Below are 23,417 nucleotides of genomic sequence, written 5' to 3' on the forward strand. Positions count from 1 at the left end.
TGGGAATTGTGTCCCCAGAGGGATGAAATAAAATCCAAAGGGGAAAGGCTAAAAGCAACATCACATTGCCTGACCAACAGGAGGGCTTTCTCCAGTAAAAGATGCAATTGAATGCAAAATTTTGTCCATCATGTGCAGCAAAAGTCCTTTCCTGACTTTGGCCCCAGGACCCCTGGGAATTAGTGGCTTGAGGAGAGCTGCCTGCTGTGTCCTTACCTGGGCTCAGGCAGCGCTAGCCAGGCGGAGGCCCTGCATGAGTCAGGCAGCCCCCAGCTCATCTTTAGTCGCTTCCTGTCTGGGGTTCTCAGGAGGAAATTGCCAGAAGCCTCTGTGGCCTCCGATACTGGAGGATTTCCTCTTTTCCTGGCAGTGCTGTTCCGCCTTGTTGTCTTAACAGGTTTGCACTAGCGATTAAAGCTTTAGTCATTGCCTTGTTTCTACCCCACCTCTCCCCAGCTCTTTTTTTCTCCCAATTTTGTTTTGATTTTTTTTTTTAAATTGAGAGGTCGCTCTGATTTTATAGCCCAGGTTTGCCTGCTATTCACTGTGTAGCTCAGGTTAGCCTTCTGACTCACAGTGATCCTTCTCCTTCAGCCTCTCCAGTGCTGGGATTCTAGGCATGAGCCACACCTAGCTCCCAGTCCACCGTTTTGTGTGTGTGTGTGTGTGTGTGTGTCTGTCTGTCTGTCTGTCTGTCTGTCTGGGATGTGTCATTGGTGTGCATGTGGAGGCCAACAGGACATCACTTGTCTCCCTCTATTGCCTTGATACAAGATCTCTCACTAAACCTGAAGCTTGCCTTTTTTGACTAGGCTGGCCAGCCTGTGGGTTCTTGGGGTGTGGATTCCACCTATCTCTGCCTCCTGGTAGTGGGGCTGCCCGCATGCATGGCCATACCTGGTTTTTTACAAGGATGCAGAGGATTTGAACTTAGGTCCTTGTACCTGTAGAGCAATCGCACTTACCTGAGCCATCTTTCTAGACGCCCCCCCCCACATACACACAGTCACAGCCACCCCTCATTCCTAGGACCCCCACATACACACAGTCACAGCCACAGCCACCCCTCATTCCTAGGACCCCACCATATACACAGTCACAGCCACCCCTCATTCCTAGGACACCCCCCCACACATATACACAGTCACAGCCACCCCTCATTCCTAGGACACCCCCCACATATACACAGTCACGGCCACCCCTCATTCCTAGGACACCCCTCAGTTACACACAGTCACAACCACCCCTCATTTATCTTCTTAACACAGGTTTTATGACCCTTTAAATTACCTTCCAGTTCTTTCCATTACCTAGGGGAAAACACTTCATTATCTGGTCCCAGGAGGCCCTCCATTGGTCGCTGCCTCTGCCCAGGCTGTGTTCCAGCCTTTGTGTTTGTGCGAAATAGACTGAGTTGAGCCTTTTCCTCTGGTCGAGGCAAGGGTGAGGCTTGTTACAGGAATCTTTACTTATTAGCATCACAGGCTTCCCACTTGACTGGGATTTATCCTCTTAGATGATGGGTGCTTAGGGCGTACAGAATGAAAGCACGCGTGGATTTGGTGCTTTCGGTACCCAGAGCCTGTGTTCTAAAGGGACAGAAACCAGCAACATGACGAACAGGTCACGGATTGTACAGATCTGTCAGCCCTGCATTTTCGCTTGACTCCAGTGAGCGGTGAGCAGTAGGAGTTTGGAAGAGGTAATGGGTTATGTTCAACTGTTCACATTGCCTCTGAGCTGCCTCTGTCCTGTCTGTACAGGATAAGGGGTTTTACCCAGGATCTCAGGCAGGGGTCAGCCCATGCCTTGGCCCTGGAACTCCACCGGCAGAGATCTGTGTTGGCCACAGCCAGATTCAGTACCTACCAGGGCAGCATCTGTTGGGAGCAGTAGCCTTTGTAGGAGCTCTGAAGTGGAAAGGGCTCCAGGGATTGGAGAAAGTGCAGGGTTGGGAAGGGGTGTCCCCCTGAATGAAGCCAGTCTTGCCAGAGGAGACACACTGCCTCCTTGTTCATGTTGTCTCTTCCAGGGAAAGTTCTGGGAGAGAATGACAGACTACAGTGAACTTTTAAAAAATATTTTATTTTATGTTTATGGTGTTTGCCTGCCTGTGTGTCTGTGCACCGCATGTGTGCAGTGATTGCCTGAAACTACAGTTACAGACTATTGTGAGCGCCGTGTGGGCACCAGGATATGAACCCAGATCCTCTGGAAGAGGAGCCATGCTCTTTAACCACAGAGCCGTCTCTCCAGTTCCTACCATGGTAACACGAGCGTGGAGAGCCACAGTGATCCAGCCATTGCAGCCGATGGTGGCTTCTTTGTGTTGTTTACTGATTATGGGGTTGCCTAAGCTTGGCTTAGAAAGTCCGGTTGTGAGCACAGCCAGCTCGCCCGGTGTGCAGGAACAGGAATAAGGTTGGATGGGTGCTTGCCCTGAGCCTCCCTGACTTAGAAGCTGTACAGGCATCGTGGTTGGTTCATTTCCTCACCTCTAGGACTGCACACAGGCGTATTCCAGGAAGTGTGGGGTCTGCTGCCTGCTGAGCAGAGGGCTGCAGCACGTTGAGCACTCGCTTTTCTAGCCGCCATGGTTAGCAGTTGTTGCTTTTGCTTCATCCTCCATCCTGTATCTTATATTTTGAAATTGAGGCCAAATGTATAATTTTATCATCTACCCTTTTTCAAATTGGGTTTTCTGCCCTCCATTCCTATGTGCTGATTTAAAAAACTGACCCCAGGCCTGGAGAAATGGCCTCAGTTGTTGCAGGTGAGCTGCTCGTTCGTCCCAGCCGCCCAGAACCGAAATAATCACATAGAAACTATATTAATTAAATCACTGCTTGGCCCATTAGCTCTTGCTTCTTATTGGCTAACTCTTATATTAGTTCCACCCATTTCTGTTAATCTGTGTATCGCCACGTGGCATTGACTTACCAGATAATGTTCCCAGCATATCTCTGGCAGCTCCATTCCGCCATCTCCCTCCCAGTTTTGTTTTCCCCGCCTAGTTCTGTTCTGTCCTAGCATGGGCTCAAAGCAGTTCTTTATTTATTAACCAATAAAAACAACACATAGACAGAAGGACCTCCCTCCCACACCACTCAGTGGTTAAGACCGCATACTGTTCTCATAGAGGACTTACTTAGTTTCTAGCACCCACAGCTGGACCTCCACAAGTACCTGCTCCAGGGAATCCAGCATACTCTTCCTGTCTTCATGTGGACTCATGCACACATCACACACACACACATCACACACTCATATCACACATGTACACACCACACACACTCACATCATACACATCTCACATATCACACAACACAATCACATATATCATAACACACAATCAAACACACTCATATCACACACATAAGCACCACACACATCATGCACATGCATACAATCACACATATCACAATACCGCATTTACACATCACACACTCATACATACTCACATATCACACAACACAATCACATATATCACACACATCACACATTCATATCACATATGTAAACATCACACACGCATACAATCATACGTTATCACACACATACCATACACACACATCACACCACACATATTACACACTCACTTTATACCTCACATACACTCACACACACTCTCACACATATCACATACACCACACACACTCTCACACATAAAAATTAAAAATAGTTCTTTCGAAGCCACCCTCACGTGCTGTCCTGTAGGAGTTCTGACCTTGGCTTCCCCCTTTAGATGGATTCCTGGAAGCGGGGTTCTCAAATGGCGTGAGCATTTTCCCAGGCTTTATTACAGACCACCAGGTTGTCAGCTGGATGGTTCTTCTCAGCTCTTCATCTGGGCCTGACCCTCGAATGAATTTTAAACCACCCCTCCCCAGGGATAGGAAATGACCTGTGAGAAAATGAGATCACCTGAGAGAGTTTACCTTAAAAATTGTGTGCTCCAGGTTAGATCCGAAACCAGGCGACAGACATGTTGGGCTGAGGCTATGACCTCACTTTGGAATATCTTTATGTGACCATGCCGTGCACATAATATTAATCATGTCGTCTGGGGAATGTCTCACAGCGCTGGTATCGTGGAGTGTCTCCCTGAATGCTCCCCTCACCAGCTGTCTGGGTGGCTTGAATGTGCCGACTCAGCGGAAGCTTCTCAGCCAGTCTCCAGGTGGCTACTGTCTTATGTGAAGGCTTACAATGGCCCTGGGGGTGATGCAGAGGTTGAGGCCAGGTTGGCGGGTGAACGCCAGCCTGATTTTCTTCCTCCTTGATGATGACATTTTGAGCTGTTGGCTTAACTGGAAGGGTGTGACCTTTTTTTAGCCTAGGGCAGAAGGCAGGGGTGTGAACTGAGCTAATGTGGCAGCAGTTCCTGGTGTGGAGGGAGAGCATTGGGCCGAGAGTCAGCGAGCCAGAGGTCTGCTCGGTCTGGCCACTGGCCACTCACTGTGTGACCTGATGCACTTGCTGTCTTCCCCATGCCTTGGCTTGCTCTCTGTAAAGGGAGGGCTAGGGAGGGTTCTTTCTTAGCATCTTTAGAACAGGACGGGGTAGTGGGGTTTCAGGTTGAGAGCCCGGGTGTGGGCAGGGACTTTAATCAAACACGTGGAATTCTCCAGGGCTCCCTGGAGCTTCCCAACTCCCACCTCTTGGTGGTTCATACCCATCCTTGGAACCTTGGTGCCTGGCATGGAGCAGTGTATGCCAATGTCTCTCTTTCCCTAGGCGTTTATGCCTGCTCCCACGAGCATGCTTGTCCTTGGTCTCTCTCTAAAGAGAGTACCGCCACTCTCCTGTTGCTGTGCCAAACGTTATGAATGAAAGCAGTCTCAGAATCGAAGATGGAGGCAGCTGGATGTTAATTGGCTGTGGCCAGCCCCTCCCCCATCTTTTGTTGCTCTTTGTTGGTGGCTTGCACCCTCAGTGTTTTGTGCCACCTTGACTCCTCATCTGTGTGTGTGTGTGTGTGTGTGTGTGTGTGTGTGTGTGTGTGTGTCCCCGCTAAGGAGGAGCAAGGAGCTGCCTTTGCCTTTTTAGATCCAGTCGTTTTTTCTTAAATCACATTCTTTGGGCCCTTAATATACATATGTAAAATGACAATTAGGTAAGCTGAGCACAAGAGGAACCTAACCCTTGCCTCTAAAGTCCGTGGGTGCTTAGGCTTCCTGATACATTCCTGTGTGGGTGGACCCTAGTTCATTTCATTCATCTCTTGAATTGATTGGATTCCGCACAGTGAGGTGTGGTGACAGGAATGTATTCAGAGAGAACTGGGAAGAAATGAAGCCTCATTCCGAGGTGGTTCCTGCAGCTCAGGATCCCAAGGACTGGAGCAGAAGATGTGCTGTCTCTGAAGCCGGGGAGGTGAGAGAGTGAGTGTCCCGCAGAACAGCTTTCGGCTCTGTAAATAGAAGCTGATGGATTCATTTTGGGATCTTTCCAGGAACTTTATTCCCAGGCTATTTATTTTAGGTTCCTATTTTAAGGTTTGTTTTTTTGGCAAAAGAACGATAAAAGCGTTGGAGTGCTCTCAGTTCTTAGTAGGAAAATTTCCAAGTTGGGGGTGATCTGGAGCAATCAATTACCAGGCTTACAGGCGAATTGACTATTCTCACAGTGGGCACTGCCCCAGGCATACCAGGAAGACACAGAAATTCGGGGCATACAGTCTACAGTGAGATGCTTCAGCACATTTGAACCACGACGGAAGTGCCCATTACACACACATGCAAACACACACACAAACACAGATACCACACACACATGCACACATGCAGACACACATACCACACACACAACAATACAAATACACACACACACACACACACACTTTGGGCATCCCTGAGCTGGGTTTCTAGGCAAACCCTAGAGCAGGGAAGCAACTGAATTTGCTTCTTGTTTTTCACGCCCAGTGGAAATGGCCAGTACCAGATATCTGCAGTGGTCATCGGTTCTGGGCCAAAACCACACTGGGCCTGCCTGTCTTGCCTGACAACTTTGAGATAGTTAAAAAACAAAAACAAAAACAACAATATGTGGTTTGGAAGGAGTCTATTCTTCAGAGTTCACCACATGTGTTAGAGTTGTGCATGTAAATATATGTGTTTATATTTATATATATAAATATATATACATTTAGTTATAGTTATGCATAGGGATTATTGATCTACCTGTGTAATGAAATTTAAAAATCTAAAAAACTGAGCATTTTTCATCTTAGCAAGGTGAACTATTTTTGATTTTTGAAAAGTTATTTATTATTGTATGTGAGCACATGCATGCCACAGCACACATAGATCAGAGGGCAACTCCATGGAATCCGTTCTCTCTTTCCACCTTCATGTGGGGTCTGCGAATTAAGCCCTGGCTGTCAGGTTTGCATGGAAAGCACTGTTACCCGCTGAGCTGTCTTGCTGGCCCAAGGTAAGCTATTTTTAGATGTGAAACGTGTGTGGTGGAGAAGGGAGAAATGGGCCGGGGAACTGGACACAGTTAGGGGCCGGGGAACAACACAGTTAGGGTGGAAGCTGTGCAGCTTTGTTTCCAGGGATTGTTTATTTGATCTCTTTAAGTCCCAGCTGCACTAGCTGTATCCTAGCCGTGGATAGCGAAGTTGGAAATGTATTTGCTCTGTCTAGATGTCTGTGGCCACTGTTACTGCTGTTGTGCTCCGTATGTCTCCTTATCCTACATTGAATCTTTCTATATTCCAACACTGGGACCCAGCAAGCCTCATGAAACCGATACAGTAGGTTTAGTGAGGATTTCTCTTACCTAGTAGCCACACAGATGCCTACAGAACTGGGGCTCAGATCTTCTGGGGTCTTCTTTTGTGATACCAACACTCTTCAGGAGGGTGCATGGGTGTGTGTGTGTGTGTGTGTGTGTGTGTGTGTGTGGCACATGAGTGTATATCTTAATTTGCTTACTCAAATAGTCTAGAATTTAATTATCTAGAATTCCTGGGCCTCTTTCCGGAACCTCCCCACCTCTGAGAGTTGAACCTCAGGACTTTGTACTTGCTAAATAAGCACTCTGCCTCTGAGCGACAGCCCCAGCCCTGGAATGCTCTTCAAAATAAAAAGACTGAGGCATTGGAATTTAATTTCCTCCAGTGTTTGCTAGTCCACGTTAGCCTCCCCAGAAATACCCAGGTGCCACTGGAGGCCAAGGATATGGTGCCTCCTAAACGCTTCCAGTAAGAGCAGACTTCCTTGACAGTCTCAGTGACATGTGAGCGGAAAAAGGGAGGTACAAACGCAGACACCCAGGGCGCAGGACAGTCTTTAGAGCATCATGGAGAAAGAATAAGTGGATTGGGTGAGTGGGGGCTGGGCTGGGAGGATCCTGGGCAGGGGAGGCACAGAACAGAGACACTGAAGACCACCGTGTTGTAGGCTTAGTTCTGGACTTCAAAGAGCACCGTAGTCCCTCCGTAAGGAGGTGATAGTACCATGTATCTGTGACTGGGTATCCTGAGCTTTAGCGGGGGAGGAGCTGGTCGGCATCGTCTACATTTCTAAGAGGGGCTAGGACCCTTCTTAGACTAGTGACCAGTGCAGTGATGAGACCGAGGAGGATTCTGGGAAGCTGTGGGGAGATGGGGTGCCTGAGAGTCTTGGGGTGTGCTGCAGATGAGGCAGCCAGCCGATGGGACACGTCTGCGTCCTTGGGTCCAGTGGTTTGCTCTTGGACTAGTAATGATATTTTTGCTCCTGCCACCTGACTTTTCTTCAGCGTCTGTCTGGGGACACTCTCTGTGTTTAACTCCTGGGACGTGTTTGTGACCGAGAAGGACCTGGTGGTCCAGGACCCGACTGCCGGGTAGGTCCGCTAACAGCCCCTCCGCTTGCTCTTGCAGCACACGTGGAGAATGAGGAGCAGTACACCCAGGCTCTGGAGAAGTTCGGCGGCAACTGCGTATGCAGGGACGACCCAGACTTAGGAAGTGCGTTTCTGAAGTTCTCCGTGTTCACCAAGGAGTTGACAGCACTCTTCAAAAACCTGGTCAGTGTTCCCCGTGTGCAGCTATGGTGTGTGAAATGCCTGTGATATCGCCCCCGAGAAGATGGCCTGGCAGCCGACCAGGGTGGTTCGTTTCTGAGCGTCTGTGGAGATAATCTCTGGTTTCTGCAGGGCCTAAGATAGCTAACTATGCTTTCTGCATATTCACATTAGGTAAATTTGGAGCAAAAGTTTACGGTTTGAATTTATTTCTTTAATATGGCTTAAGTTTAGCTTGACACTTTAAACACTCAGGCGCAGGATGGAATGGGTAAAGTCTCGTGTCTTCTTCAGGGCCCCTGACTCTAGTTTCTGGTGGTTTGGAAACCAAAGACTGGTGTCTTCTGATCGGTGTCTAGTATACTTTCCTGTGACTGCAAAGAGACTCCATGACTAAGGCAGCTTATAGAAGAAAGTTCATTGGGTTCACTGGGGACTGGCTGACTTGCAGCCCCGGCGGCGGGTTAGAGTCCATGACCATCATGGTGGGGAATATGTCAACAGACAGGCCAGCATGGGGCATGGCACTGGAGCAGTAGCCGAGAGATCCACATGCCACATCAGACAGAGAGGGACAGAGCTAACCGGGAACAATTGGGACATTTGAAACCTCAAAGCACACTCTCCATGCCACACAAAGCCACACCTCTTAATCCTTCCCAAACAGTTCCACCAACTGGGGACCAGGCATTCAATATATGGGCCTGTGGGGGCCATTCTTACTTAAACCACCATATGATAGAGGGCATCCAGGTTGGTCATATCTAATAGAATTCAGAGGAAGCAAGCTAACCTGTACTCAAAGCACAGGAATACCATGGCTAGTTAAAGTACTTCAGGACTGAAAGAGAGGGCTGGGTGGCATAGGGTGGGCACCTGTGGCCACTGCTTGATAGCTTGGGAAGGATCAGACATTTCTTGTGCCTGCAGCCCAGTGCTGTCCCTGCTGTGGGAACAGGATTCTGAAGAAGCAGGCGAGAGGGTTTGTGATCCTGCCCTGGTGGGTGTTTGTTTCCCCAAGTGGGGTATGCCCTGGAGATCTCTGCAGCATTTCCTTCCTGTTTTTCTCCCCCAGTATCTTCTAAAGACTCCAGAAGGCCAGGTCAGGCCACAGTCGTACTCTCTGCAGAGGTCATAGGCAGCAAATGTTTTCATTTCTCCTCTCAGCTTCTGCCGAGCAAAGAAGCAACTCATTCCCGGAGGCGGTGGTGACGGTGATTGGTCCACGGGGCTGTGTCAGTGGGCAGGAAGCAGGGAGTGCCGTATATGAGTTTATTACAGGAAGGGCAGAGAAAGGATTGTCAGGGCTGTCTCTCTCCTGTGTTCTCCTGAAAATATTTTCTTAGAAGCAAATAGCTGTCACAATGCTTAGGTTGTTTTCTCTGCTTGTTTGCCAGTTTGCTTTAACTTGACTGAATCTGGAACCCCTTGGCATTATAAACTCTATCCCTCTCTGTCCCTGTCCCACACAGTGGCAAGCTGCACGCTGCCTCTTGGAGCCTGCTTTTCCTGAGGTTGTGGCAGACTGTAGCAGGTGGTTCAGAAGGGAGCAAGGGCCTCCTTCGCATGATCAGGGTAAAGCTCTCTAGAGGCTGACCTGGTGGGGTTCCCTAGGGAAAAGTCACCGTGGTCCCCGAACTCAGTGCCAAGTGGCCAATCAGCATCATAGAGCATGACTTGTGAACACAGAGCAGCATCCTCAAGGGCGAGAGATCAGAGTAAGCAGGAGAAAGGACATGGCGGGAGACGTGTAGGGCGAAAGAAGACATTGCAGCAACTGTGTGCATAGGACAATCGCAGGCAGACCCGAAGAAATCCTGCATATGTATTGGGAGGGTGGGGTGTTTCTGGTTATTGGAGGAGTTCGGAATGTGGGAGACCATTAGTGTTTGAAAGTATAGAATTAAAATCTGGGGGCAGCCAGGCATTGGGGGCATACCCCTTTAATTTCGGTATTCAGATAGCAGAGATACAGGCTAGTCTCTGAGTTTGAGGCCAGCCTGGTCTACGGAGTGAGTTCCAGGACAGCCAGGGCTACACAGAGAAACCCTGACTCGTAAAACCAAACAAAAAAACAAAACAAAACAAAACCCATAAAACCCTGGGGGCTGAGGGTGTGAGTTTGGAGTCCCAAGATCCATGTATAAAGTACACTCATAATTCCATTGAGGGCAAGATGGGGGGCAAAGAGATGGATCCCTGGAAGCTGGCTCGCAAAATGCCGCTGAGCGCCTAGGTGGTCTCTTGGGGTTGTTCCAACCTGTAAACTCACGAAACCTGACCCTGGGAACTTTGAGGGCACATGCCTTGCTTGCTTTAAGTTTCCAAAGTTTTCACTTTGTGGAGTGCCGATCTTTGGTCTTATTTTCCAACAAAAATAAAGACAGAGAAAAGTTGTCTGTGAGCCTCACTTAGTGCTGGCCATGGTGTGGACGCTGTCGACCATAGGAATGCCGAGCCACAGCTGAGCTGACGATAGGAGAACTCTCCTCTTTGGGGGGGTACACTTTCAAAGTCTTGTTTTGGGTCACCTGTTGTTGGACTCTTCTTTGATCTCCCACAGACCTTGAGAAAGCACTTCAGTGTAGTTGAGAGTCTCAGCTTCACTTCTTTCCCAAAAGAATAATTACCATCTGCCTGTTTGGAGGCCTAGAAGGATGCTTCCAGAGCAGCGGGACCAGCTCCAGGGAAGGCCGACTTAATATGAAATGAGATTTTCTTCCTAACAACATGAGATTCTCACCCTTAACAAGACTGAAGAGTCGGAACAGAATCCAGGGAGAAAGCAGTTGGTTCCAGAACGAACACCGTGACATTAAACAGGTTGTAAAGGCAGTAAGGCTTCTTAGACTCTTTGCCCTTCTCAGAAGAGCACGAGAATTCTGGAGAGATTTTCCAAGGAACACTTCCATGGAGAGAAGGAACTTTTTAATGACAAGCTTCAAACCGGGACTGATGTCCGCAAGGTCAGCTTCAGAGAAATGTCTCATCTCTGAGAATGGGAAGTCACAGTCACAGAACCTGCTCAAGTGAAGACTTTGAGCCTTCACTTGAAGAACAGGAGCCGGGGAGGCGGGACTGAGGGCAGAGTTACGTGTCAGAGCCACTGTGTCCCTGAGCTGAGGAATTTCCATTTTCTTATACCAAAAGAGGAACCAGGAGTTCCACCGAGCACCTCTTGGTCATCCTCGTTGCTCTGTGCAGCTTCCTGGAATTAGAAGACACCATAGCCGCGAGCAGAGCAGGTCACTAGGCTCTGATTGGATAAGCAGAAGTGAGTAGCTGTAGTGCCGGGCAGAGGGGCGACCCACCTCATTTACTTTGCCTCCTGAATGCTGGGATTAAAAGTGTGTGCCACCATGACAAAGTCTGAGAAAGTGGGAGACAGATACTGTTGTGGGAGGGGACAGGGAGGAAAGCTGAGACAGGGCCTGACAGGGCCTGGCACTTGGCCGTGCACAGCTGGTGTTGGATAGGCCAGTGAGCTCCACGTCGTCTATCTTTTATGAGCACCTACCGTGTGCTTTGCAGGCCACTAGCCTTCCGAGAGTCCCTCTCTTATTGCGGTGTGAAATCAACTGTGTTTTTAGCAGCTGGCTTCGTCTTTTAGTTTATGTTAAACTCTCAAGATCGGCAGGGGCTTTCTCTCTCCATTTTTAACGAAATAAACTTATCAAGGTGACTCTGCTGCCAAAGAGACAGGATGGAGGGCATCTGCCCAGTCGGCTTCCCTATGTAGACAGGAACATTCCCCCACCTCCCTCGTGTGTGTGGGGGTGTGTTAGATAGTCTAGGACACCAGCATCCATTGCCTGGGCGAATGTCATATCTATATCAAGAACAAAAGCGGGCCAGATAGCTTAGAAAGTTTCTTGGTGTATATGTGACAGCCTCCTTGCACGCAAGGGGACCAGTCTTAAGGAAGCATGCTGAAGATGTGTTAAGTCTGGCTGAGAGCCCTCTTACTCTGGAGGTTGGGGGCTGGGGTGTGAAATACTCTGTTGTGAAACCATGAAAAGAACTCTGACTTCACAACTCCTGGTCCAGTTATGTCCATTCCTATTCGTATGATTTGGGGACCAGGTAAAGGCCCTAACCCCATTTCCATATCTGTTCAGTGGGAAGAGCAAGGCTTATTTTCTCAGGACGGCTGTGACAGTTAGATGAGATGAAGTGCCCCTGTGCCATTTGGTGGCATATTCCAGCCATTGTCTTTTCCCCAAAAAATCTGCTTAGGTGCCTGTTCTTTCAGAAAAGCAACTTTGAGAAGGAACATGGAGAACTGACCCTTGAGCCTGGCGGGTGCACGTCTGCCCAGGCCCCTTGTGTTAGCCATCCTCTCTGCCAAGAATCTTCTTCTACCAGACTCTCTTCATTCTCTGCCTTGCCTCCTTCAGACTCTGCTCAAACACTGTAAGAAGGACACCCTGACTGTCTTTGAAAGAGTCCCTGTCCCGCACATGACAACAATAGACTGGAAGCAACTCGAATATCTATCCACAGCAGGATAAATGAATCGTGTGTGTCTATATACTGTAATTAGGGAGGAAGGGATGATGGATAGATACATCAGCGGGAATGAATCCCAAAGAAACCATGCTCAAGGAGCAGATGGTGAGACGTTAGAACTAAAGATTCCACCTCTGAGAAATGCTGGGCGGTGGGAGCTTTTGCTTGAGGACGGGAGCAGGTAAGAAACAACCTACCTGGAGACCAGGCGTGAACACAAGCAATTTTGGGAGGTGGTTGGTATGACACATTGGATAGTGACATGATTTCATGGGTGTTCTAACCTTCATTTCATAGCCTAACGTTTTCAAATGTGTGTGGTTTGTGCTATTAATTACCCCTCAGTAGGCCTGCTTAAAACATTTGAAGCTATGTGCTGATGGAAATGGTCCACTATCCAGTGCGTTAGGCCACGAGCCACAGCAGAAACTCAGTCCTGACGAGAGGCACAGGCAGCTGGCATCCCTTCTGTCGGGCAGTATGCCACGCCATCCGTTAGCGCCACCTTGCACGTGGATCTGAGATCTCGGGCCCAGAGAGAGAGGTGGCTCTCTGGAGTGGTGCATGGGGCAGATGAGACTTTGTGGGCCACAGTGAGATGGGGAGAGTTAAAGTTGGGGAGTTTTAAGGTTCCAAAGTAAAATGGTGAGGATGGGTAGCACGTGAAGGTGGCATTGGCAGGTGCAGTACCACCCAACGGATGTTCCTGGCCTCTGCTTGGCGTGTGCCTCTGTCTTGCTGGCCCAGGAACTTCATTTGTACTTAGGAGATTATAGACTTTTGCCTTCAGTTGACTCATCTTGTCCAAATGAACTCCAGAAAGACTGGAAGACGGAAGGAGGGAAAGATGCAATTTTAAAAGCTTGTGTGTTGGCTCACAGTTGTTACAGGCTTGATGAAGTGACCATTGTACTTAGGAGTGCTTGCTGCTCCCACGGCATTTTACAAGGCTAGTTTACAGTGGAGACAAATGTGGTCGCCTGAGGTTAAGTTATTCCTTGCCTCAGTGTTAGGGCCAGGGTGTTCATTTCTGCCCAGCAAAACTTGGCGGTGGAGTGTTTAACAGCTGCCTGTGTAAGATCAGGGTTGATCGAGGCTGTGTGAAGACTATAAGAGAGAGAGGAGATAGGTCTCTCCAGAAGCAGGTTGTCCATCGATGAGAATGATAAAAGAGGTCTCTCGGGAGTGGAGATGGTGCGCCCAAGCACATCGGGGTATCCCAGGGACGGAAAGGGGACTTTTGGGGCGGGAGATTCCATCCGCAGATCTGTCCCTGCAGTCTCAAGAGTTGTCAGTACCAAAAGGAGGTTGGCTGTTGATCTTATCACAAGCTCCCTGGGTCCTAAGAAGAAAGATGTCGTCACCGTGTTGGCTTTCCTGTCCAGGAGTTTCTCGGTTCACCATTAGCCTGAGTACATGCCGCAGAGGCCTCGGACTTGGTCTTGCTGCCAACTCACACTGAGGCTCAGGGGGAGCAGGGGGAGCAGGGGGACCCCCTAGTGAAGCCTCTAACGGAGGCTCTGTTATATTTCTACAGTTCCTTTTCGATTTTGATTTTTAAGGTTTATTTTAGTGGTGTGTGTGTGTGTGTGTGTGTGTGTGTGTGTGTGTATGTGTGTGTGTTTATGAATGTCTGTTTGTAAACAAACCAAACCAGGGCGTGAGTGGCTCCTCCTGGAGGGAGCTGAAGTTAAATCCGGTGCTCTACAAGAACAGAATGTGGTGTTCCTAATTACCCCTTTAGCCCAATTGCTTCTTTCAGAAGGCAACTTAAAAGCCTTTTCAAGGTATATTACCCACCTCGTAAGAACCACCTGTATAAATGAGTTTGTGCTTTCTGGAACCTTCCCTGAAGCCGGGCCCCTTGCCAGGCCTCAGGTTTATGGACACCCCCCCCCCCCATTTTCCTTGTTCTCTAAGGATCTTGTGTCCCCAGCTCAAGTCAATACTGCTCTGCTTTTAGCCTCTGTTACTATAACTTAATTTTGGTTAGGAAAAAAAAAAAGATGAAGAAGAAACCAGTAGTTTATTATTTCAGTCAACTTTCTCTAATGCCAAGAAGGAAACTCCGTAAATAGAGCCCAGACTCCTTCGGCAGGCCTGGCGCCCAAGCTTCACTTTGCAGCAGCTGACAGGGCGGTTCCCTCTGCTGCCATGGCTGCTTGTGTCTACATCAGCATCTCAGTCCACCGTCTGTGCCCGCTGGTTACCTGGGCACACGACTCTCTGGTCCTGTAGGAAGATAGAGTTCTGCTCGTGTTTTGAAGCCAGTTTCACAAGCCCTGCTCAACAAAAATTTTCCTCCTCTCCAGATAAAAGTGACTCTGAGGAGCCCGTGCCCCCGTGCTTCCCTTACGGCTCATGGGGGCTCCACCAGGACATTACGGGCAGCTCTCCTCACTATCAAGCCCGATTCCTAGGCTCAGTGTGTCTCAGTTGTCTTCATCTCCTAGCCCTTCTCTACCCCATTTCTTCCCTTGCCACCCCCGGAGACTGCGCCCACCCCCATGCCACCCCCGGAGGCTGCGCCCATCCCCATGCCACCCCCGGAGGCTGCGCCCATCTCCATGCCACCACCGGAGGCTGCGCCCATCCCCATGCCACCCCCGGAGGCTGCGCACATCCCCATGCCACCCCCGGAGGCTGCGCACATCCCCATGCCACCCCTGGAGGCTGCGCACATCCCCATGCCACCCCCTGAGGCTGCGCACATCCCCATGCCACCCCCGGAGGCTGCACCCATCCCCATGCCACCCCCTGAGGCTGCACGCATCCCCATGCCACACCCGGAGGCTGCGCCCACCCCCATGCCACCCCCTGAGGCTGCGCCCACCCCCATGCCACCCCCTGAGGCTGCGCAGACCCCCCTGTGCACAGGTCTTCACTGTTGTCATTGTTGGATGTTCTCGCACGAGGGACTGCGTGGCCTGTCCCCAGTGTGTCGCTTAAGATGTTCTTGACTATATGAAGATTTGCTTAAATGAACAAAGATAAAAACCTGCTGGGTGGTCGTGCCGTATTAATCCCAGCACTCAAAGAGGCAGAGACAGTTGGATCTCTGTGAGATCGAGGCTATCCTGCTCTATAGAGTGAGTTCCAGGACAGCCAAGGCTACACAGAGAAACCCTGTCTCGAAAAACAAAGCAAAGCGAAACAAACAAACAAGATGAGAAAAGCGTACCACCCCAGTGTGTGTGGATACCCACGATTGTTGACGCTTCTCTTTCCTAGAGGTTTTGACTGCTTCTTCTTGTATTAAAATCTATTTGATCAATCTGCTATCAGCACCAATCCTCAATCCTCCCTTCCTTTTTCCCCACCTTCCTCCTCTCCCTTCTCTTTTTCCTGTTTTTGTTTTGTTTTGTTTGGGGTGGGGGGGACTTGAACTTAGCCAGGATGGCCTTGAACTCTTAACCCTTCTTCTGAGTGAAGAGTTACAAGTGTGTGGCAGTGTGCCTGGTTTGTGTCGTGCTGGGAACTGAACTTTGTACACGCTAGGCAAGTGCTCTCCTAAGCGAGCTACACCGCTGGCCCTAGAGTTTATCATAGTTCTTTAACCCTCTTAGCCAGCTGTTTGCAAAGTGGACCTAGAAAACTCATGGTTGTACTGATGAACTTTATTCCTTTGTTATAATACAGTCGATTCTGCTTCTGTTGTTGTTGCTGCGGCTGTTGTTGTGTGTTATGTTGAGGCAGGGTCTTGCTAAGCAGCTGTGCTGGCTCATTTGGTGTCAACTTGACACAGGCTGGAGTCATTGGAAAAGGTGGGTGCCTTCGCTGAAAAAAATGCTTCAGTGAGATGGGGCTGTTGGCAAGTCTCTAGGGCATTTTCTTAATGAGTGATGGGTGGGGAAGGGTCCAGCCCATTGTATTTTGATGCTACCCCTGGACTGGTGGTCCTGGATTCTCTAAGAATACAGACTGAGTAAACCATGAGAAGCAAGCCAGTAAACAGCACGCCTTCCATGGCCTCTGTATCAGCTCCTGTCTTCAGGTTCCTGCCCTGTTTGAGTTCCTGTCCTGGCTTCCTTCAGTGATGGACTGCAATGTGGCAGTGTAAGCCGAACAGACTCTCTCCTCCCCAACTTGCTGTTGGCCATGGTGCTTCATTCCAGCAATAGTAACTCTGACTGTGACAATGTCCACACTGACTTTGAACCTGGGATCCTTCCATCTCAGTCTCCAGTGTGCCGGGGTCACAGGCATGTGCCACCACACCTTTGTTCGATTTAAAAGTAGTGATGTAATTCACTCTGTAACTGAAGCCTCATGTCTGGATGGTCAGAGGATGTTTGTTGATCGGACCACTCTCGGGCCACACCCCATGCTGGGAGACGTGGTGCTCATGAGAGGGAGCATGGAGCGCTGGCTTTTAGAACATACCAGATGCAGGTAGGACCTGCCAAGTACCAGAAGAAATTCAGCACAGGGGAAGTCTGGGGATCTAGGGAGTGATAGGGGAGGGAAGGAGATGATCCCTTCCTTCTGGGAAAGGTGGCATTTGAGTCCTGCTGGGAGGGAGATAGCACTGGACAGTGAGGACAAGAGAGGACATTGCAGCCAGGGGACAGATTGAGGACGAGCCACTAAATTGGAAAAGCAGAGTTCAGGAGGCTGAATGGAGAGAGACGAAAAGTGACCGATAAGATACGTGGGGTGGGGCCAGTCATATTCTGCACAAATTCGCAATTTGGTATTCCTTAGCAACCTGTTCCTAGGTAAGCCTGGTAGGACTGCGAAGGAGGGCTTGGGGCAACCAGGGCCTAGAAGCCTGTGACAGGGAGCGAGAGATGCAGTGCCTCTGTAAGGAGAAGGGACACCGAGGCATGGGGTGGCTGGGATATGGGTGTCGGCGGAGACTCTTTGGCCTAGCGTGGCCGTGTGGTGTGGAGCAGAGGTGCATTGGGGACCATTCCCAGGTGAAGCAGCTGGTTAGTAGAGGGGACAGGGACGAGGATGGTTGTAGAGCCAAGGTAGCAAGCTTTTGTTCTTGGTCATGCAGGAGGGAAGGGTGAGCCCCTACAGAACTCTGTGTTCTAACACGGGTACTTCCTGTCTGTTCACAGTGGAAACCCAGGTGTGATTGCTCCCAGGGATTCATCACAGGCAAAGGCTGGTTCATTGCTGGCATCCACAGGCCTCACTCTCAACAGGGCTTTGCGGTATTTAAAAGTTGATCCGTTAAGGTTAATCCTTACAGGCCATGGCAGATTTCAGTGTGCCTTGGGCTGATGCCAGGCCCATGACAAATGCTGACTCACTTGATACTAAAGCAATGGTTACTCAAAAAAAATCATTTTGGAAATGGCAGCCGTTAATAAAGCTCTTCTTTGGCCACGGGGGTTTCTTTTTTGGTTGTTGTTTCTGTTTTTATGCCAGCATCATGGCGCGCTTTTGCAGTGTTGTGCAAGCGAGTTCCAAGCTCATTTGAACGTTTCATGTGCCGAGGGCCTAAGGAGATGGATGACTCAGCAGGTAAAGATGTCTACTGCCAGCCGAGCCTGAGGACCGACTTTATTTATCCCCAGGACTTACATGGTAGAAGGGGAGAAGCGGCTCCCTTACGTTACCCTCTGACCTTCACACATGCCACGGCACCCACATGCCTACACACAGTAATTAAAGTTTTATGTTCTGGTATTACTATCTGGTCACCCACCTTTCAAATTATCTTTTGTTTGGGAGATAGGGGATCTCACTATGTAGTCTTGGATGCCCTGGAACTCACGGAGATCCACCTGCCTCTGCCTCCTGAGTACTGGGATTAAAGGTGGTGCTGGCAAGCCCAGATATATTCCAGATTGTCTTTTTAAATGGTGCATATGTTTTATCTCCCTGTTCAAGGTAACTATACTGAAATGTTAAGTTCCCTTCGCTGGGGTTGAATATGAATAGAGTTTCTCCCGTCCTTTCTCCTGCCTCCCATCCGTTTCTGTGATGTAGACATGGGACCTGCTGACACAGTGTGACAGAGGTTGTGTTGATTGGGTGGGGGCGCGGGTGGGCTGAGCCTAGGAGGGAGGAAGTGTATCTCAAGCTTATTTCCCACATGGGAAGGCAACTTGGGGTCGAGGGTTCGCATCTGTGCTTCCAGGCTGGAGGTTTGCTATTTTCACTTAACTCAGATGTGAGTTGCCCTTGAAGCATCCCTGCTTGTTCACGGCAGACTCCGAGTGTGTCCGGAGGTTTTTATTCCCTAAGATTCACTCCGTGATGACAATTCAAGACAGCATTTCTGGCTTCTTTTGGCAAGGAGAGCAAGGGTCTGGCTCCCTGGCTTCTGCCCTTCCTTTTCCTGGCTCTCTGCTTTCTCCTTTTTCCAGCAGACGGGTACACATACACACTTTCCCGGACACTGATAACCATACCGTACTCACGCATGCGCCCTCTCTCACACTCCGTGGCACACAGCCCTCCTCTGCGCTCTACCGTCTAACCCTGCATCCTCATTTCTTCGCTCACCGCCTTCAGCGTTTGCTCACGCCTTCCCTGCAGACAGAAACCTCTGGATCTGCCTTCCTCTCATTCCCGTGTTGGGAGCATGCCGGCTGGGCCCCCACACTGCCTCGAGTGGGCTGACAGCAGTGTCGTTGAGAAGTGGGTTGTGCCCTTTTGTTTCAGGCCCTGGAGTGAGCGATTCTCTCACTGATTGGTGGTTCAGAGATAGGTTTACGTTTCACTAGTGGTGACAACTTCCCACATCTTAGCAATCGAAGGTTCTTGTGGAACCGTACAGATCCAGGTCTTCCGTTAGCTGGGTGCTCACTTCTGAAGCAAAATGAATGAGTGAGGAAGGCCACCATACCCTGCTGGCCAGGCTGTCCATGAAGGGAAATTATTCCCAGCGCTCTTCCCAACACACTTGTCTTCTTTACTTGGATTAGAAAGGGCGTTGACTGTCTTCTGTGCTTTTCCTTTTTAGATTCAAAATATGAACAACATCATCTCCTTCCCTCTGGACAGTCTGCTGAAAGGAGACCTGAAAGGCGTGAAAGGGGTATGATCGAGTCTCAGAGTTTGCACATCATGGGGGTCACAGTGGCTATGGCTGTCACCCTGCCCACTGCATGTGACCACAGGGATAGCGTTCACTTTTTTCCTTTCATTTGGCATTTTGATTCCACGTGATGCAGCGCCGCCATGCCGCTTGGCCTGTGAGTTCTTCTCTTGCTGGCACTGCAAGCTTGGTAAAGGGAGAACACAGAGGGAAACAAACCAGTTGGAGACTCGCACACCAGAGGGTTTCCGCAGCGCCGCAGGAGCGCGGAGAGGCGCGGGAATCTGATTTTCTTGCTGTCGTGTTCCTGCTCTACCCCTAGAAAGGACCCTAGCCTGTCTGAACCATCTTGGGGACCTCTGCCTAGACCCCAAGATACTGCCTGCTGTATCCGTACCAAAGCAGGCAGGGAGAGAGCTGTTAGGGCAGCAAGGGATGTGGTGCGTTTTCCCTGTACAGGCCCGGAAATCAGGCCTGCTGATTTACCAGGAAATAAACCAACAAAAAGCAAGGGGTAGGAGGTTGCCATCTGCAGAGAAAAGACATGTCCCATAGTGGAAGAATGGATCCACGCCCTGGGCCAGACTGTCAGGATCGGGAGGGCAATTTCACAGAGACCTTCCATGGCCCCTGGAGACACAAAGTTTAAACACAGAAAACAGTCTTGTTGAAGGGATACAGAACTGTGTGGGAACCTTTTGACAGATGTGAAGGCCAAGCCCCGTTAGAGACCGTGAACCCCAGCTCTGAACCCTGAGTGCAGAAGGGAAGCCCAGGGATACAGGGTGCACTGGGATGGGGGTGGAAGTGAACACGGGCGGTGTGCATGCTGTTTGACCTGCTGTTTGTGTGTGGTGTTGTATGTTGTATAATGCATGTCTTAGAATGGGAAAGAATGGAAAGGAAGAAAGGCTGGCCGGCCCACCCCTAGTCTCAAGGGTAGGATCCCACGCATGACTTCTTCCAGAGGCTAGCGCCTGTACGAACCAGTCTAGGGATTCGGATGTCTGTCTTACACAGAAGTTAATGATTAATTAAACTTACTCGCTGCCCCTCTGTTTGCAGGATCTGAAAAAGCCCTTTGATAAAGCTTGGAAGGACTATGAAACCAAAATGTGAGTGTTTTTTATTGTTTTAAGTTATGTCGGCAATTTGAGATTTCAGTTTTAAATCAGGATTTAGTTGCTGGAAGGGACTGTCTAAATAAACCGAATCCAGGAAAGGATTTTCCTCGAGCTGTGTCACGGGGCTCATGGTGACAGGTGTGTCTGTGGTCTGTGCTCAGAGAGGGTGGCCTCGTCCAGCAAGCTCTGCCGTGTCGGTTTCACATAGGTCTTCCTGGAGGTTCATTAAATAAACAAACAGACCCCTGGAGCTGGTGGGGGGGGGGGATGGCTCACGGGATAAACCACTGACTGCAAACGTGAAGACCTGAGTTTGAGTCCCCAGAACTCGTGTGAAAAGCCAGCTGTGATCGCACTGTCCTGGGGTAAGGTGGGAAGTGGAGACGGCCAGAGTGCCTGGAAGTTTGTCTACCAGGTCGCCCCAGGGGCAAACGAGAGACGCGGTCTCACATAAAGCAAAAGACAGCGACTGACCCCTGAGGTTGCCCTCTGAGCGTGTTCCCACCAGGACACGCGCACAGACTCAGGCAGGCGCACCCCCACACACAAGGGTGTCTTTTTGTTCTTTCGTTTGTTTTTTAAGTGCGCTCTTAGCTCTGGGTCTCTGTTTATCTGAAATATCAGATCTCTTGTTTTTAGGACTGCCAGCCCGAGGGCTTCAGTTTTACTTGCTTTCTTTGTTGCTAGGGAGGGAGGTAGTGCTTGGGGCTCAGTGACGCTGAGACCTCTACCATGGTCTCCCTCTGCTGAAGGTCAGTTGAGGTGCCTGAATTCTCGAGACAACGTCCCTGGCGAGTGACCTCCCGGTCCTTCACATTCTTGTCACCTTCAGAGTACCAGGTTGACCTCCCAGTCCTTCACATTCTTGTTGCCTTCAGAGTATCAGGTTGACCTCATGTGCCAGACAGAAGAGCAAAGGGCTGGCATTCGTGCATCTTCCACACGTACACAGACAGACACACACACACACACTGCCTCCTGTGACGGGGAACCCTCAAGTAGCCTATATAATCATCAAACAGCTTTTAAGGAAAATGCCAGCTGTGACTCTGTGTGTGACCTGAGGCTGGGCAGGGAGTGCCTCCAAGGCCTTTAGGTCCAGTGCTTTCTGTGGCCCATGTGACTCTGTGACTGTTTCCCTTGGTGTTGGATGTTTCTGGGTGTGTGCCCAGCTGGTCAGTTTATGCCTGAACTGTACACGTGACATTTAAGTCATGAAGCTTAGCATGAAGTCACTGTGGGAAGGGACATGAAGGAAGAGAATGGTTGAACAGCGTGATGTTGTCGTGAGGAGCACTCTGGAAACCAGAACTGCGTGTGACTTTGCTAACTGCGACACAGAGGTTGCTAGTGAGGGTCTCTAGCGAGAGGCTGGCTATCAAGGGCAAGGCGTGTGTGGGTCTTCCACCTCCTCGGACACAGATCGGACTCAACAGGTGCTTAGGCAGTATCTGTTGAGTGAGCAGCGGGAAGGCCAAGTCCAACATGTTTTCATGACAATGCACAGCTTGCTTTCTGTGAGAGTTAAGAGGTCGCCTGCTTTGAAGAGCGCCACGCGGGCGAGCGTTCGTCTCTGCAGATGATTCTGAGGCTGGCCGGTGGGGAGTGTGGGGCCCAGTGGCCTCCTGACTCACCTTCACGTTTCCTTCACACACAGAACCAAAATAGAGAAGGAGAAGAAGGAGCACGCCAAGCTCCACGGGATGATCCGCACTGAGATCAGCGGGGCCGAAATTGCGGAGGAAATGGAGAAGGAACGGCGCTTCTTCCAGCTACAGATGTGTGAGGTAAGGGGCCGGGCAGGGGAAGGTGGTACAGGCTGGGCCGCGGGCGCACACCTCCTCTCCAGCGTGGCCGTCCCCACCAGACAACCGGGCTACGTTTCTGGGCTGAAGGTTTGTTGCTGTAGAGGGATCTTAGGCTACTTCCTGGTGTGTGGGTTTAGGTCCGTCTAAAGCCAACCTTCACTCAAGGAAGAGAGAGGGACTGGCAGAGACCTGACTCAGAGATCAAGAGCACTTGCTGCTCAATCACGAGGACCAGAGTTTGGATCCCTGCACCCAGACCAGGCTGCCCACAGCTCCTGTAATTCCAGATCCGAGGGCTCTGGTACCCTCTTCTGGCCTTCAGATAGACCTGCACCCACATGCCCAGGAACACACACAGGAATCTAAGAGCGTCCTCTCTGGCCTCCATACTTTCTCACAGGAGTTGGCTAGAATATTTACCTCTTCCATCCCTTTAGGAGTTCTTATTATACCTGTGCAGTCGGCAGAAGGGAGGTGTGAAGAGCTAGCAGAAGACACTCATGGCTCCCACAGCATCCTTGCTATCCAGTTCCCACACATCGCCCGCCCTAGGGGTCTTGCTTTCTATGGTCTTTGCCTGTGTCTTGGAGAAGGGCAAAGGGGGAACTGACACCAGGAGCCTTTGTCTAGATCAGAGTCCAAGAAGCATGAAGGCCTTTGTGTGTGTGTGTGGAAATGGCCCCGTCTCTCCCCTAGAGTCTGCATTACCGTAATCCCCAGCCCAGTGGTACTTGTTATACCCTCTTAAACAGGGCACTATTAAAAAAAAAAAAGGAAAGCCTTTGCAGACCTTCCTTCCTAATTGTATGCTTTATGGATTGCTTTTTCTAATAAGTTCCGGTAAGTAGAACTTCCAGGTCAAAGAGCGTACACATTGTAAGTCTTGTTACGTTGCCAAACATTTTATTAATGATTGTATCATTTTGGTCCGTTGCCAGATATCCAATTAAGAGTGAATAACTA

At 50.0% G+C, this 23,417-nt stretch overlaps 1 protein-coding gene across 3 annotated transcripts in view; it reads left to right on the forward strand.

The window, feature by feature from the left end:
• Asap2 (ArfGAP with SH3 domain, ankyrin repeat and PH domain 2) overlaps positions 1 to 23,417 on the forward strand; it is a 155,909-nt gene that overhangs the window by 68,698 nt on the left and 63,794 nt on the right. For 2 of the 3 annotated variants that reach the window (XM_048439776.3, XM_048439778.3), the window contains exons 3-6: positions 7,874 to 8,019; positions 19,448 to 19,522; positions 20,588 to 20,637; positions 22,304 to 22,433. In XM_048439776.3, coding sequence (XP_048295733.3) covers positions 7,874 to 8,019; positions 19,448 to 19,522; positions 20,588 to 20,637; positions 22,304 to 22,433 — 401 coding nt within the window. Of the gene's footprint in view, positions 1 to 7,134; positions 7,333 to 7,873; positions 8,020 to 19,447; positions 19,523 to 20,587; positions 20,638 to 22,303; positions 22,434 to 23,417 lie in introns of those variants that run through there. The other variant, XM_085690838.2, reaches the window with a different exon arrangement.

Source organism: Myodes glareolus, chromosome 6 (assembly GCF_982192425.1).
Source record: "Myodes glareolus chromosome 6, mMyoGla1.1, whole genome shotgun sequence".
NCBI classification, from domain to species: Eukaryota; Metazoa; Chordata; class Mammalia; order Rodentia; family Cricetidae; genus Myodes; species Myodes glareolus.